The sequence below is a fragment of the Hibiscus syriacus genome, unplaced genomic scaffold (genome assembly GCF_006381635.1).
Source record: "Hibiscus syriacus cultivar Baekdansim isolate YM2019G1 unplaced genomic scaffold, ASM638163v2 tig00000916_pilon, whole genome shotgun sequence".
NCBI classification, from domain to species: domain Eukaryota; kingdom Viridiplantae; phylum Streptophyta; class Magnoliopsida; order Malvales; family Malvaceae; genus Hibiscus; species Hibiscus syriacus.
In genome coordinates, this window is record NW_024061833.1 from 880,253 (window position 1) to 897,050 (window position 16,798).

At 32.8% G+C, this 16,798-nt stretch overlaps 1 protein-coding gene across 1 annotated transcript; it reads left to right on the plus strand.

Annotated features, from left to right (window-relative positions):
• The first annotated feature begins 12,244 nt into the window (after positions 1-12,244).
• LOC120117494 (zinc finger protein CONSTANS-like) lies at positions 12,245-15,266 on the plus strand. The gene is made up of 4 exons (XM_039137767.1): positions 12,245-12,547; positions 13,624-14,121; positions 14,586-14,732; positions 14,903-15,266. Exons 1-4 carry the CDS (start codon positions 12,443-12,445, stop codon positions 15,008-15,010), a joined length of 858 nt encoding a protein of 285 aa, XP_038993698.1. The 5' UTR covers positions 12,245-12,442; the 3' UTR covers positions 15,011-15,266.
• The last annotated feature ends 1,532 nt before the right edge of the window (positions 15,267-16,798 follow it).

A 16,798-nucleotide genomic window follows, 5' to 3' on the forward strand; every position in this document is an offset into this window, starting at 1 on the left:
TTGTCTTCTCTTCCCAATGTTAGCTTTAGTTCTATCCAGGTACAATTGGACAGTCTAGGCTTTGATATTTTTCCCTCAGCCATGAATGTGGCATTGATAAATTCTAGATATCTGAAGGAACATTCTACAGCTTCTTCATCTATCTCCATATAAGGGATAGTAGTGGACACAAAACTAATAATGTTTTCCTCAACATTGATGCATATCAATCTCCCATCAATCATGAATTTGAATTTGTGATGCAGCGTGGATGGAACTGCCCCTGCTTAATGGATCCAAAGGATTTCCCAATAGGAAATTGTAGGTATGCATGATGTCCATGACAAGGAACTCGACCTCATAAGTAGATGGACCAATAGTTAGAGGGATGCTAATATTTCGTAGCACTTCTCTTTTTATTCCATCAAATTCTCGAATGATGCTTTGACAATTCCTCATATGTGTATTGTCGATAGAAAAATTCTTTAGGGTTACCAATGGCATTACATTCAGCAAAGAGCCATTTCCAACTAGTACTCGAGATAAAACATGCCCCTTGCACCTAATAGTGATATGTAGAGATTTGTGGTTGCCAATCATTCCAGACAAGATCTCGTCATCAGAAAAAAAAAGTTATCAACTTGAATATTTACAACCAATCTATCTAGCTTGTCCACGGGTAAATCTTTCGACACGAAAATATGATTTAAGACTTTCAATAGAGCATCTCAGTGTACCTCAAATATCAATAGAAGAGAAAGTATCATGATGCGAGTAGGTAGCTTGTGCAGTTGTTCAACAATACTATATTCATTATATTTCAAAAAAATTTAGAAATTCCACAGCCTTGTTTTCTGTTACAGGCTCGTTAATAACTGGCTCATCATCTTTAAGCAGTAATTCAACCTTGTTTCCCTTGTCATTGATAGGTCTCTTCTCAGGTTCTTTGGGCTGATTTGGAGAGTACCATCTCTCACTCATGGTGAAATGGCCTATTTCAACAACTTCTTCATTCTTTTTCTCCACATCTCCCATCTTGCACTCATACTTCGATGGAACTTATTTGTTGTCCTTATAAGAGAATGGGGATGGGGGTGTAAATACCACCTTAGGAGTTATTTTTCTTCCATATGAGTTTTTGGTGTGATTACTAGAGGACAATTGGCATTGTAAACTCTTCTAGAAGAACCTTCAGATGTACAAACCTCTATCTCTTCTTCTTTATAAAATTCTATCTATTTGTCGTCCATTATTCTTTGCACCAAATCTTAGAATTTAGAACAGTCTTGTATGGCATGTCCCTCACAATTGTGATAATGGCATGCATACTTGCTCTCAACTTGTTTAACATCCACGTTAGAGACCAACAGGCCTGCCTTAATCATCTAATATCCAGTTCATGGGTGATTTTACCTCACTCACCCTTGTTATGATCTTTTTTTCTTTAGCAATTGCATTGGCCCTTATACATGCATGGTTTGACAGTGGGTTCTGATCCACATTTGGTTGCTCATTATAACTAAAATTGATGATGTTTTCTTGCCGTAATCTTTGGACAATCTTATTAAAGGCATTGCAGTTCTCTATTGAATGTCCCAGAACCCTTGCGTGATACTTGTATTGGACATTATCATCGTACCATTTAGGGTACGAAGGTTGAAAAGGTGACACATGGTAAGATCACACCACATGTCTATTATATAAGATCTAAAATAATTCCTTGTACGATATGGGGATCGGATTAAACTGAATCTTTTCTCTCTTACCTTGGCTCCCTTGTCTCTTGCCTAGCAAAATTCTATGTGGATGATCATGTGGCTTGAGGTCGAGACACAGTGATGTAATTGGAGTCATACTTCCTCAAGTTATTAACTTCGTTCTCCTTCTTTTTCATTAGTGGTTTCTTGCTAGACTCACCTCCATCAAGCCTCCTATTATTGATTGCCCTTTCGATCATCTCCCCTACTATAACAGAATTGGAAAAACTCTTGGATGAGTTTCCTATGAGATGGCCAATGAAAAAAGCTCTTAAAGTGTTTATAAAGAGCATGTTGGTTTCCTCTTCTTCAAGCGGTGAATGAACTTGTATAGCTATATCCCTCTACCTCTGAGCATACTGTCTGAAGCTCTCATTAGATTATTTCTCTATGCTTTACTGCATGATTCGATTAGGCCTCACATCCTTCACATACTTATATTGTTGTAGAAAAGCTTTAGCCAAATCCTTACATAACCTGATACGAACCCTGCTCAACTAGTTAGACTATTGAATGACTGATCCTGTTAAGCTCTCCTGGAAGCAATAGATGAATTGTTGATCATACCCTACATAAACAGTCATTTTCCTGCAGAACATAGTGATGTGAGCAGAGGGGCATCTCGTGCCATCGAATTTTTTAAAATCCAAAACTTTGAACTTGGGAGGTAGCACCAAATCAGGAACTAGACTCGACTCCTTGGAATCTATCCCATACATGCTAGTGCCCTCTTTCATAGCCCTGATTTCCTCTTCCAGTTATTTTCATTTATCTTCTAGCTGTTTGTTCTGCTCTTTTCTGCCCTTCTCAATAAAATCTGGGATGTCTTCAGCTTGGTGTAGGTTTACAAAGGTTCCGGGTAAGTTTATGTGTACTCTTCTTGGCTGAGCAGTTGTTCATTGTTGTGCTCTAACATAAGGTGGTGTAAAGCCTGGAGGGTATAGGGGTTCTTTAGTGGTAACACCAACTGTTGGAGACTTTTCATGATCCACCCGTAGTATAAAGCCCGAGGGGTACAAAGGTTCTTCGGTAGTAGCACCGACAGTTGGAGTCCTTTCTCGATCTGTATTTCTTCCTGTAACATTCTTATAAGTTTCTCCATCATATCATTATGGGATTTCAGCATTTATTCACGCATCTCTTCTTGATCTTTCCTTGTATTCTCCTGTATTTCTAGCTTGGTTTTCTCAATTTAGGCAATTTTCTCATCCATTGCCTTTTTCCTAGTATTGTATGGGTGCTTAGAAGTTTCCAGTATTTTTTCATACAATTTTTTTTATTAATTTTGATATTTTATTAATGAATAAGAAAAATATGACTATTAATGAATAAAATGCAATGTAAAAAGTAAAATGTAGATGTAAAATGCAAGGTGTTGATTCTGGAATGATTCCTTAGAATAACTTTTTATATTAGAAACGAAGTTTGGTTACAGGGCTTAAAAATCTGAGCTATCTGCCCTAATTGTTTCATGTGCCCAAGTAATTCCAAAATCCTCTAAGCTTATTCAGTATCGGGTTCCAATCATTCTCTTACAATAGCATCTTCATGTGCTAAGTTAACCAGGTACTGAGCCACTCCTTGAACATGCTCTAGGTAGCTAGCAATGAGGTCATCCCTTTGCTTAACTCTACACTGAGCCTATTCCCAACGATAGCTCCACTATATAGATCCTTTATAAAGGACTATTGGCAGTTCTCTTGCCCTATTCTGAAAATCATGAAACATAGCCTCAAGTTTATTCACACGCTTCCTTAAGTTTTCATCATCCCCACAACTTGAATTGTCTTCTCGACTTCAGTATCGTCGTAAAAGTGCCTCTAAACCCAATACTCTTCCCTTTAGTTTCTCATTTTGGGCTTGACTCTATTGTATTTGTTGCTCTAATACACTATTTCTTTTGAAAGTTGTTTCACCTAATGTTTACTTTGCTTGATCTCTTCTTTGTTTTCCCCTACTTCTCTCTTTAAACTTGCCACTTCTTGCCTCCATTCAACAGGCGATTCACTTGAGCTAGTGACCATATGAGGTTTTATCATTCGTTGGTATGATAACTGGAGATCATCAAAATCCAATTAGACTTATTTTTCTACTTTTTCAATTCGATCAACTCGACCTTTTTTATATTAATTTCCATTCCTTTTTGGTACACTTCAACCTCTATCTTTTGTAACGTTTTCTTCTACTGCTTTCTTTCAGCCTCAAAATATCGTCTAGCTAATTCTAACAGAGATGGTATAAATCTAAGATGTTCTTCCATGGGATGAGTATTTTCAGGATTTATCATCGGGATATTATCATTAACTCGATTACTTCTCTATTCCTTGTATTCTTGTGAAAGCTTCAGGTTGAAGGTGAAGAGATTTACTATGTGACTCTACTTCCATGTGTCAGCAACCTCTTTGACTTTACTTTTATACTGCTCTTCTTTGAATGTAAACCCATACCCATATAAATCCCAAGTTTCAGGAATGAACTGTTTTGACACATATTGTCTGGAAACTAGTAAAGGAGCATATCCCACAAAACCTCATATGCTTGATAAAGGAACCCAATCTCGCTCTCCACACCTATAGAGTATGTCTGAAGAGATATTCCACAAAGCATGCCACAATATATCACTATCTCGGATATCTTTGAAAATGATCATTCATTTTTCTTCTGTGAAATCCCCAGGCCATTCTCGAGAAAAGAAATTTTTCAACGGTAAAAACCCTTCTAGGAAGGATCGACTAGGTATTCTTTCAACATGTTTGAAATGGTTAAGGATCCAGACTAACAAAAGTGGTGCATATCCTATGAAACGGCCTTCTCCTTATCGTCTGCAAGAGTTTAAAGAACGAAACATCTCTGCCAATATAACTGGAACAAGATCCACGTGTATGTTTAATCTCTCGAACAAATCAACCACTGACACATCAACATGCCCTTGGACCTTTGGGAATATTATTAGCCCATAAATACCCAAAGCAAAGAGGTTCATCTTCTTTCTCTTATTGGGAAAACGATCAATTACCTCTCGAAGAGCAGTTCAGGTGATGCATTCACTATCTCCTTTCTTCTTGATGCTTTTAACGACCCATTTTTCACTCATTCCAGTCATCAAAAGTAGTTTCTTTTTGAAAGAATAAGTGTTTGGTGGTTTGGTGTACACCTTGTCTACTTGGAATCTCAGATAATGAATCAAAGCATGATACTTCTCTATGGTAGGTATTAGATCCACTTGCTCAAAAGTAAAGCAACTGTAGGTGGGGTTCCAGAACTGTGCAAGAGCTCTAAACAAATTTTGGTCAATCGGAACATCTAGGAGATAGGAGATGTCACCATATAATTGATAGAACAACTGCTTATCAACAGCTTCCCATTTTTGCTAGATCTCCTTTAGCTCACTCAGATCATTTTGACAGACATTGATGTGGGTGTAACCAGTCAAATCTGACATGTATTCAGGTTGTAAGCTATCTCCATTGGTAAGTTGGGACTTCTCGGACCATCTCAAAATATTTGCATTGTCTTCTACCTCTTTTTGGATCCTTCGTTTCATAGTAGTAGCCTTCTATATAGACATCGATCACTGATCAACATCATGGAATGAATAGTGTAATGCTAAAATAAAATAAAATAAAAAGGCAAAAGAAAATTAGTCTGTAATCATAAAGAAATCAATCGGGCATAATATAGTTTGTCAATAAAACCTACCCAAACATGATTTCTACCCCCATACTTTTAACATAAAAATCCTAATCTCATGCCATCTAGTTCACATGCTAATTTGGAAAAATGACAATATTTAAATATTTTCTATCGAGAAGAAAGGCCTCTCATGCCTTAAAGTAGTCATTTCTTAATCCAATTGAAATAACAAGATATTACTATTCCATTCGAAAGTTCATTAATAATTCAAGTTTCAAATGCATGAATAATAATAAAAGTAAAGATTAATAAAACACGATGTACCAAACTTTTTAGAATAAAAAATGATGTTCGATTATTTAAAAACATCGAGATTGGACCTTTTATAAGTTCTAACGATCTTTTCTCGAAGAATTTAAATAGGCGAACATTTCTTTTTCTCTCATTCCCAAATTTTAAGAATAATCAAAATTTTAAGGTTTTCATTTAATGGGATACGCTTTCTTTTTAAGATCATCGGAAGTGGCTTCTCATACATTAAGACAACCACTTCACAACAACCTTAAAATGAAAATGTAATACCCTTAGTCCAATTATTTGAATTAAGTCCAAGTAATGCTTGTCAATATGACATATATATTAATTTAAAACAAACCCTAGAGTTATATGCATCAAATTACACATTTACATACATAGCATGCATAAAAAATAATACAATTAATATATATATATATATATATATATATATATATATACATTATTATACTATATTATACTTAATATGCAAAGTTTAATAATATAACACATATGTACGATTACTTCCATAAAACGACATACAAAATATATTTATGACGTAAACATACATTTAGGCATAAACTAAAAAAAAACACATTTGCATATATGTAACAATGGATTGAAATACAAAATCTATATATTCATAGAAAACTAGAATGCAAAGTTACAGAAACTTAAACAAGCTACATCAACTAGTGACTAAATTAAAAAAGATAGTAACTTTAACGACCAAACAACAAACATAGCATGATATTTGGAGTGGTGGAGAACTAATCAAACTATATATGTATACATGTGTAACCATTTCATACATAGAAAATACATATACAAAAGTAAAATAATATAATAATGTATACTTGAAATAAATATATGATATGCTATTACTATAAATAAATATATATATATGCATTCTTACATAAAAGAATCATGACATAATGACCAAAACGATAAACAGTTTTTTAAGGTCCTAATAATAAATATGGCAAAGTATGAGTATTCATATGTGAAAATTCATGAAATATAAGGATTGAAAAAGGAAATAAACATATAAACATAAAGTAGGACTAAAACGAAATGCGCGTAAAAAAGGGAGAACCAAATTTGAAAACTTAAGAACCTCAGTGAGGACCAAATATATAAATAATCCATAACATACAATATTAAGTAGAGTAGTGATTAAAATATAAACCAAATAAAATTAAAAGCTCAAAATATAAATAAATAAAACTCCATACGGTGAGCAAAATGAAATGTTACAAAGTACAAGACCCTTCATGCTTGATTAGGCCATGCATCAATTTCAGGAAAACCATAGTTCCCAAAACAACGTAGTTTTAGATGGGATTTAAATACCTCATTATAACACTTTTCAACCCTATCCCATTTATTCCCTTAGCCATTTTTCATTCCACCATTCTCTCTCTCATTTTATTTCTTTTAACCGATAGGGGAGATAAGCCTCCCCTCTGACCGCCTCCTCTAGCCACCAACGAGGGATCGTCGGCCTCCCCTTTGTCCCCTTTTCCTTATCCCTTTAAACCTTTATGCATACTAAACCCCCAAATATAAACACAATCCCTTTTTACATTCCCTTAAAGATTGAAAATCCCAAAAAATACTACCTTTTGATGCTTTGAATCTATTTTCAACTCCGGCAAACGAAGACACAAAATCGTGGGGTAAACTTTCTTTTTTTTTCATGTTCTTCTTTCTTTTCTTTTTCTTTTTTTGAATGGTTCCTTTCCTCTCTTTTTTAGAATTGTTTCCCCTCTGTTTTTTATTTTATCTTTTTCTCTCGCTCCCAACCGAATTCCCTCATCTTTTTATGTTATATGTCTAAATTCCTTGTGTGTTTGGTGATGATTCGATGAGGCTTCTTCATAGGGGCATGATTTCTCCTAAACCGGATAGTTAGCATCCCATATTTCTCAAGATTTAACTTATTTTTTGAATGGGTTTAGTGTAGATTTAAACTGATTTGTTTCTTCACTGTTTGCAGAGATAATGACAATGACACAGTGACGATAACGGGAATGACTTCACCGATGACGGGCAGTGACGAGAAGCACTGGTTGACAGTGGCAGTAGTAGAAGTTGGAAACCCTAATTATTTTAGGTTCTATTGGCCTAGAGTTTAGGTCGATTAGCCCCGTTATAACTAGGCCCTGAAATAAAAATAGATAAATAATAATAATAATAATATAAAAATATTAACAAAAGATTGGGGCGAAAATGAGTGTCTACATAGACATTGTTATTTTAAAAACAAGTTAGTGAAAATTTTCTCTTTTTTTCTTTAGTCGCCGCTAGTCTTTTTCTTCTTCATCCTTATGATCCGCGATGGCACCGACCCTGGTGCTGATCATCGACTGTTGGTATTCATTGTTTTTCCTCTGTTTATTATAACGTATCTTTGTTGTTGTTGTTTTTCTTTTTTTAATAATTATGCATTTATGGCACGTTTTCGACCATTTAACCGTTGTTTTCGTTTATTCTATTTTTATAGTTGGAGTTGACATTGTCGTGACTAATCAAGATGGCACTTATTTGTTATCATGTTGATTATCCCTACTTTGGACCCTCATATTAAATTTGGATACACGATTTGCGTTCGTGGATAGTATTTTCACGTCGCTCGATTTTGATTTGTAGTTTATCGATAGCCTTTCAATAGGTTCATCTCCTTTTGTTATTCGTTTACCGATACAGTCAGATCGTGTAACCTTAAGTGGTTAGTTTTTGTTGAGTTAATCGATTGACGGATTTGGCCAAGAGGGGGGCGAATTGGCAATTAAAAATTTGGTGGAAGCTTTTACAGAAAATTGAAAGTAATTGCACAGCGATTTAGAGTGGTTCGACTTTCTCAATCAAAGTCTACGTCCACTACCTTAGCTATCCACACTAAGGATTTTCCAACAAATTCACTAATTTGTTCTTTCTTTTGAGGCCAAAGAGATAACCTTACAACACCCTCAAGAATATACCTCAATTATTGAGAACACTCTTTCCCAAAGAGAAGATTACAAATTTGCAAACTTACAAGGAAAACCTCACAAGGTAAGATGTTTGCACAATTCTAGAACAAGAAAATAACACTCAAAGATAATTACAAATGAGCACAAATGGTGTTCTTGAAAGCAAAATGAATATTGAAAGGAAAATTGGCTTGATTTGCACAAACTTGGTGTTTGATGCTTTCTCTCTTGTTTCTCTATGATTTCTTGTTGATCAAGGGCTTCAGAACTTGTTTAAATACACCTTGAATCACTTCTGAACATTGGGGATAATTAATGAAGATAATATAGCCGTTTAAGTGTGAAAACATTTAATAAAAATGCTTGGAGCGTGGGGGGAATTGGTTCCCCCTCATAGGGAATCGGTTCCCTAAGTGTAAAATTCAAATATTTCGACCGTTGAACAGGGGGGAATTGGTACCCCTATGGGGGAATCGGTTCCCTCCGAGCATTCTGGAAATCTCGGAGCCAAACCATTCAGGGGGGAATCGGTACCCCCTTGGGGGGGATCGGTTCCCTCTGAGCAATCTGAAATTTTTGACTTTGAAATGGTTCGAAATACTTTGAAAGATTATTTTGAAATTGTTTTAAGATTAAAACTTAATTTTACACTTAAGTAAGGATTAAAAATGATTTTTGAAATATTTGAAGTAATGTTTTGATATTCGAATAATTATATCGAATATACTTAGAAAATCATTTTGGAAAATCTTAAAATTCATTTAACTTAATTTGTTATATCAAAATTTCAAAATGTTTTCAACAGTTTTCTTGTGTTTATGAAAATATCTTATGTTTAGTTTACAGTTTTGGTTATAAATTTTATTGTAATTTGAATATTTTCTGTTTTTAATAAAATTAACGACTTCTATAAAAAGTTAGACGTGGTGTTAATCTACTCTTTCTAATATAATTATCAATATCAAATTCATTCATCAACTAATTTAAAATGGGTATTGCATATGCATATTATATGGATCACCGCTCCAACCCACTTTACTACATGTTATTATTTCTATTGTTTTATTTATTTACCTGTTAACAGGTTAAACATTTACATTATATAACATTTTAGTTAGTTTTATATTTTATTCATATAGAATAACTATATTGTCTCGAATTAGAGTAAAGTAAACAAGATTCTTAAAATTAGATTTGAATTAAAATAGAAAAATCAAGAATTAAATCGAATTAAAATAAATTATTCAAAAACTTTAATAGATCTAATCAAACTAAATTGATTTACCACTTCGTAGACACGTATACAAAACATTTACTACTTTTGTAATTATTCATTAAATAAATTTATATTTTATTTATATAAAGTATTCTCTTTTATCAATATCTTAATTGTGACAAATATATATATATATATAATATTTTTTATTAAATTTTATAAATATGTATTTTTTATTAATTTTATAAATATAAATATAAAAATACTTTAAAATACCATCAAATTTAAAAATTATATCGAAGCAAACCGACAAAGATCGATATTGATATAAATCAATTCCAAAATAAAAATAGAATGTTCACCAATGCAATATATAACTTTCAAACAAAATTAATACTTTCCAGGTGTTTATAAATCTCCGTTTGAGGAAAAAAAATAATCGAGATATTACATGAAAATATTATAAAAATAACTATAATATAAAATAACAGAGTTTAATACCACTTTTTTTTAGAGTAAATACTGATGTTTAGATAAGTGATAGTTTTCGTTAGCAAACAAAGTGGAGAATAAAACAAACGGTTTTATTTCCAAAGTAAACGTAAATTATTTGAGTTAATTAATTATTAATTTAATAATTTTGTTAATGTTTCTGTTTTGGTTATTAAATATTGAATTTTTTATTTGATAATTCAATTTTTGAAATATTCTTTTTTTATCAATCAATAGTTAAATGTCTAATCCGTTTGAATTATTACGATAAACACGTATAAAAACTTTGAAATTTTCCTCTCAAATTTAGAATTTTTAAACTCTCTTTGATTGATGGTGTTAGAATATTTTTCGTAAATCAAAACAGTAAGAAGGTCAATAACAAGGAAAATATTATATCTTGATTTCATACCGATTAAATAGTAAAAATAATAGATCAATATAAAATAAATTAAAACTTTAATTTGAGTTTTGTCAATTTCATGAGGATTTTGAAAAAAAAATCAAATTAAGGAAAAAAAGGAAAGAAAAAAATATTTATTAACAACTATATTGTAAATATACCATCAAATGATGAAAAATAAGGATCCGACTATTAAAAAAAGTTTAAAGTTTGAGGAAAAATCCATAACTAAAATAATCTTAAAACAACAAGTTTTTTATGCTGTCGCTAGACATATATGAATCAAGTGATAAAAATAAAAATAATTTAATATTTAAATAAATATTTCAAAATTTATTATATTTAATATATTATTGATAGCATTTTTAATAAGAAAAGATAAATATAAAGTAATATATATTAAGAATATTTTATAACATTGACAACGTAAAAATATTCTACAGACATAATTTTTTGAACTAAAATTTTTAAAAAATAATATTTTTTTTATATTTATGCACGAGACCTTATAATAAATCAATTATTATTATTTTTTGATATTCTGAATACGAGAGTTTAATGTCAATAAAATAAAACTATCTTTAAATATATATTACTTTATATTTATCATATATTAATAAAAAATATTTATTTTAACTATTAAAATCAATTAACGTGTAATATAATCATTAATCAATAAACAACATTTCACAATATATTACCTTTTTGTTCCATCACTTTTCTTTTTTCCCTTAAAAAAATTCTTAAAATTGTACTAATAATTTAATAGTACGTCTGAGGATGATTATAAGGGATTTTGGCATAGGCAATATTGGATTATTGAGAGAATGAAATATCATTCTCCAGTTTTGTTGGCTTTTAATCATATTTTTTTGGTAATTTTTTATTTTTAATCGTGGTATTTTGGGATATATTATCGGAAATGTGATTATCCTCTTCCCTTAGGTATTGTTGGATTACCGATGTTTTGGACTAAAATATCCTTAAATATTTTTCAAAAATATCATTCTTTGTCGTTGAATAATAAAAATTTTACGAATATTAAATTACAAATTTATTCTTAAATTATTTTAGATTTATAAAAAAAAGACCATAATTAGAATTTTATAAAAAGTTTAGAGTTTAAAATAAAATTTTACCCTTTCATTAAATATATTTATCTTTTTTATTTTGTAAAAAAAATTATATAAATTTTATGAATTTAATATTTTTAAATAAAATATATAAATTAATTATAATAATATTATAGTAAAATTCATCTTACTAAAAAAACAAATATATAATAAAGACAATTTGATAAAATATATATTTTAATAATCTTTTATTCATTTAATTAAATATTATAATTTTACATTTCCAATAAACAAATAAAACACAAAATATAATATTTCCAGTAATATTATTTCCATCGATAATCATATTCTCAATTATAATCTTCTATTCTCTCACCCAAACACATAAGTATACAAATTCTTGCTTCCCAGGTCATTGAATAGCCAAGACCAACCCGAATTTATCTCGAAAGCATCTGTAGGGTGCTATGAAATATTTAGATATTTAATATTTTGCTCTAACACGGAACTCTGTTTTCTACTGAATTAAACATCTCTTCTTCGTTGAGTGAGTGAAAGAAAGTCCTGTTTTTTTCCACCGAAGAATCGAAGTAAAAGGTTGTAATTTTCGTGGGTTAGAAATGTATGCAGAGACTGGGCTGTTTTTTCCCTACATGCAGAACTTTTCTCAAGATTTTGAGCCTTTCGAAGAGTACTGCAAAACCCAGAAACCCAATGCCTCAATGGTATATTCATTATCTCAATCTTTGTTTTTGATTTGGTTCCATTGCTTTGGTTTCCTTTGGGTGATTTCCATTTGTCTGATTCGTTCTAGTTCTGAAGTGAGTTTTAGCTTTGATTGCCTCCATTTCAGGAAGTCGGTGCTCTTTTATCTTTGCTTCAATGGTGAAAATGTTGTTTTTCCTGTTAAAATTTCAAGATATTGAGTGATTTTCCGTGTTAAAAAGAAGTATTTTGGAAGCTTCAGCCTTCATTTTTATGCCTTTTCGGTTCTCTTAAAAGGAAAGATTCCGGTTACTTTATTCTCTTAAAACACTTTCTCAGCAACCAAACAAGGCTGAAATGGAAAAAATAATAATATAGAAAATAATCTGTACATGCTGGACCACGAAAAGGAAACCAAACAAAGAAATTGGTAGGATATGATTGGAAAATGATCTTTCAATACCCTGAGTTCCGTGTTCTTGAAGATTTCTTTCATTTTCTTCAACTTCTAAGTGTGAAAGGGTTTTCCACTTTTACAGAGAGATTGAAAAAGATAGAAAAACCCACAAATTTTTTAGTGTTTTCAAGTACTTGAAGTTCATATTGAGTTGGTGTGGAAAGTGAAAAATTAAAATTACACTTAAAATTGTTGGTGTGAATTGTGAATATCTCTGATAAATATTCATCACATTGCCAGAAGAACTGATATTTGTTGAGAAAGTTTTGAAATTGATTATCAGTTTGATTGCTATTAGTAATTTGTTTATTAGGTTCAAGATATTTTCCGTAGAACCTTCGAGTTTAACTTGTCTGATGATGATGATGATGATAAGCAATTCATTTGTAGCAGACTTTCTATAGGATAAGACTGTTTACCGATGAAAAGGAAAAAATGTTAACCTGAACTCTTATGTTGGGTAGCATTGTTTTATCTATCTGGAGTTGACTAGAGTACGTCTCGAGTGACGAAAGCGAAGTTTGTTTCTCCCATACTGAATTATAGTTTTTACCTCTTTTGCTTTCAGCTAAAGATCATGTTTTACAGTTGATTGTTCTTGTTTCTCAGTCTGCCTTTATCTTTTATTGCATGATGTAGAACGACATGGTTCAGACCTCCGCAACTGAATATAACCTTGAAGGAGAAGTTGATATGTTCAAAGCTCTAGAACCCATCATCGAAGAACCGATTGTGGGCCTTGATCCAGTGACTGCACCCATCTCCTTATTCTCTTATGGTGAAGATGTCATTACTTCAGGACTTAAGGCTGCAGGTATCGAATCATTTCCAAATGACCAGCTTCTAGAGGTTCTCTATGAGTGTGAGAAGGATCTAATGGCAGAAGCAGCAATAGAAGCGCCACTGGCTGTGGTCCTGGATTTTGGGACTCCTATTGTGAAGATAGATGAAAGCCAAAATCAAGAAAATGAAGTGCTCGGTGATGCATCGTTCCAGAAAAGCGTGAGCTCGGGCTCTTTAAGTTCAATGGGATCTGTGCAAGGGGCTGCAATCGAGCCTAGTTTTCGGGAGTTCTCTGTAATGGATTTTGGTTCTGTTTATACAATGAGGAGAGCATTTAGTGAAGGAGATATAAAGGTCAGCCTTAATTATCTTTATGTTGTATTTCTATATTTCGCTTCTTCGGTGACTGATGTCGAAGCTATTAGTTTTTTGTCGGCATTTGTGGGCACATTTTTTCCTTTCTAAAAATTAATCCTGTGTTTAGACTTTTTTAGATAGATGATGCGCCAGATTTGAGAATTTTAAGAGCATCTTCCTTGATTTCCTGGACCTTGTCTAATTAAAGGAGGTACTTTCTACTTACTGTCCATGCTATTCAGTTTTCAGCTTCTGCCGTGCTTTTCTGCCGGAAGCTGAAAAACTAACCTAAGGACAAAGCCATCAGGTTATGAACAAAACAGTGTTTATCTCTTTTCAGATCACACCAGGAAGATGTGGATCCTGCTTTGCAATTAAATTCTAATAATTCGTAAAAATGATTATGTGAGTCAGCTGCTGGTAATATGACGACACTTGTTGATACTGAATTTTTATGACAGACACTCGGCAATGGTAATGTGAGCATCACCCATTCTCCCGTCGAGAGGCCACTAACCATCAGCAGCTGTTCTACAGAAGATCGAAGGGAAAAGCTCTCCAGATACAGGAACAAGAAGACGAAGAGGAATTTCGGAAGGAAAATCAAGGTAAAAAAACTAAAGTTGTTCCGTCCCTGCCGACATCGTCAATTGCTTTAACTTATTGCTTATGCTTTTGGCAAGACGTGCAGACTTCATGGTTATTATTCATATTCCATATCTGACAGTCCGTAGGACATCTATAACGAAAGCTCAATAATAAGGTTTTCTTCGCCTAGTATGCTTGCAGGAAGGCTCTTGCTGACAGTCAACCGAGGATCCATGGAAGGTTTGCAAAGATCGAAGAATCTGATGACTCCAAGAGGAAATTGCTGTTGACTAATTAAACAATCACCAAGTAAAACCTGAACGAAGTTGCTAGGTCCAACGAGGTAACGGAAAACAACTAGTAGCAGCGAAGATCGTAGACAGGTAATTCGAAATAAGCCATAAACCAGCTCTCGAGTAATAGTTTCACGTTTTTATCTGTATTTGCTGCTGTAATAAGTTCCTTTGTAAGGATGTATATAGTGTTTGTTCAAATAAAATGGCAAAGCTGAAATTTGTACTTTCTCATATGTAGTAAAAAAAGGTGTTTGCAAATATTTATTTCCATTCTGCAATGCGTTCATGTTCATCTGCCAATCTCATAGCACTAGCGGAAAGTGTATATATATATATATATATCCTATCAAGGAGGTCGTAGTCTTTTTGATTAGGTCTTTTGGTCTCTCATTGTCAAAGCTTTGAATAGTTTCGTCAACAAAAATATTATTACTTTAATATAATCATTAATGTTCCACTATTCTTTGATACCATAATTTTACCTTTGGACAAACACAGTACTCCAACTCGACAGCAAGTTGACGGGATGGCTCTGTGTCGGGTATATTCAGGTTCCACTAGATAGATACCGTGGAAAAACTGTCGCACCTTAACTTAGTGCTTAAAATTTTTCTTAATTTTTTTCAAGAATTAAATTGAAATTTTAATTAAATTTAAGGGTTATAGTGAAATTTTAATTAATTTCGGATCTAAACTTAAAAAATATTAAAAAAAATGAAAGACTTATAGTGTAATTTTACTATTTTTTAGGAAATATATAACCCCAAATCCAAAAAGTTTTCTCATTTGACAATATCATTCTCTCTCTTCATGCTTTCTTTTTTGGCAAGAACTTCAATTGTCGTTTCGTCGTCGATCGTTGTTCCGTTTTCGATATCTCCCGCATCTTTTTGTTCTTTACATTATCTTGAGTCCACCGGTGTTCATCTTGTTTCTGTTGCCGTTGACGTGTGGGGTGAGAAAGGTCAAATTTTCGATGTTTCGAAATCGTGTTTTCCGTCGTTCACCGCTGTAAATCGAGCTTGGTAAGTCTCTCAAAACCCCTCAAAATGCAAGTAACAATTTTTTCGTAATTTTTTCGACTTCCGAAGCCTCCGCAGCCGCCCTCACGCACCGCAACTGCGAGTGGGGAAATTCCACCGCCTAGTGGGCTACTTGATAATAGGTCGATCCGACCCGCTTGTCCGACCCGACCCGACCCGACCCGAACCAATCAATGATCACCGTTGACCGGCATTGACTTTTTGAAAAGCTCCATCTTGACGTTTTTCGACGTCCTAAGTCCGATTTCGTTATTTGTTTTCCAAATTCTGACCCGAAAACCTTGAATCAAGCCCGTAAATCCGAAAATACTTAGTATTTTTAGCATTTTTTTCTTTTTATTTGGGATTTGATTATGGAATTGATTCGAGAACATATTTTTATGTAGGTACTCGTGCTTCACCCGATCGAGGGTCGGTTAGATCCGGTGCTTTTCGTCCGTCAGATTCGCACTATATGCGTTCCTCGAGAGTTACTCGTAGGTATCTGTAAATTGTTTAAATAGGGGTTATTATTATTATTATTCATATTAGGATTCCGATATGGATTTTCTGATTCGTAGGATCTAGCACTGTCACTGATCGTGATCGCCATACTCAGTAGTAGCTTTCTTATCAGACTACTAAGACTGGTACAGGTGTATTTCCTAATGGTGTTATATTACTATTTTAAACTATTCATATGAGTTGTTTTATATTTCTGATAATACTGAATATTTTTACTACACGATACCTGATTTTCTAAATATT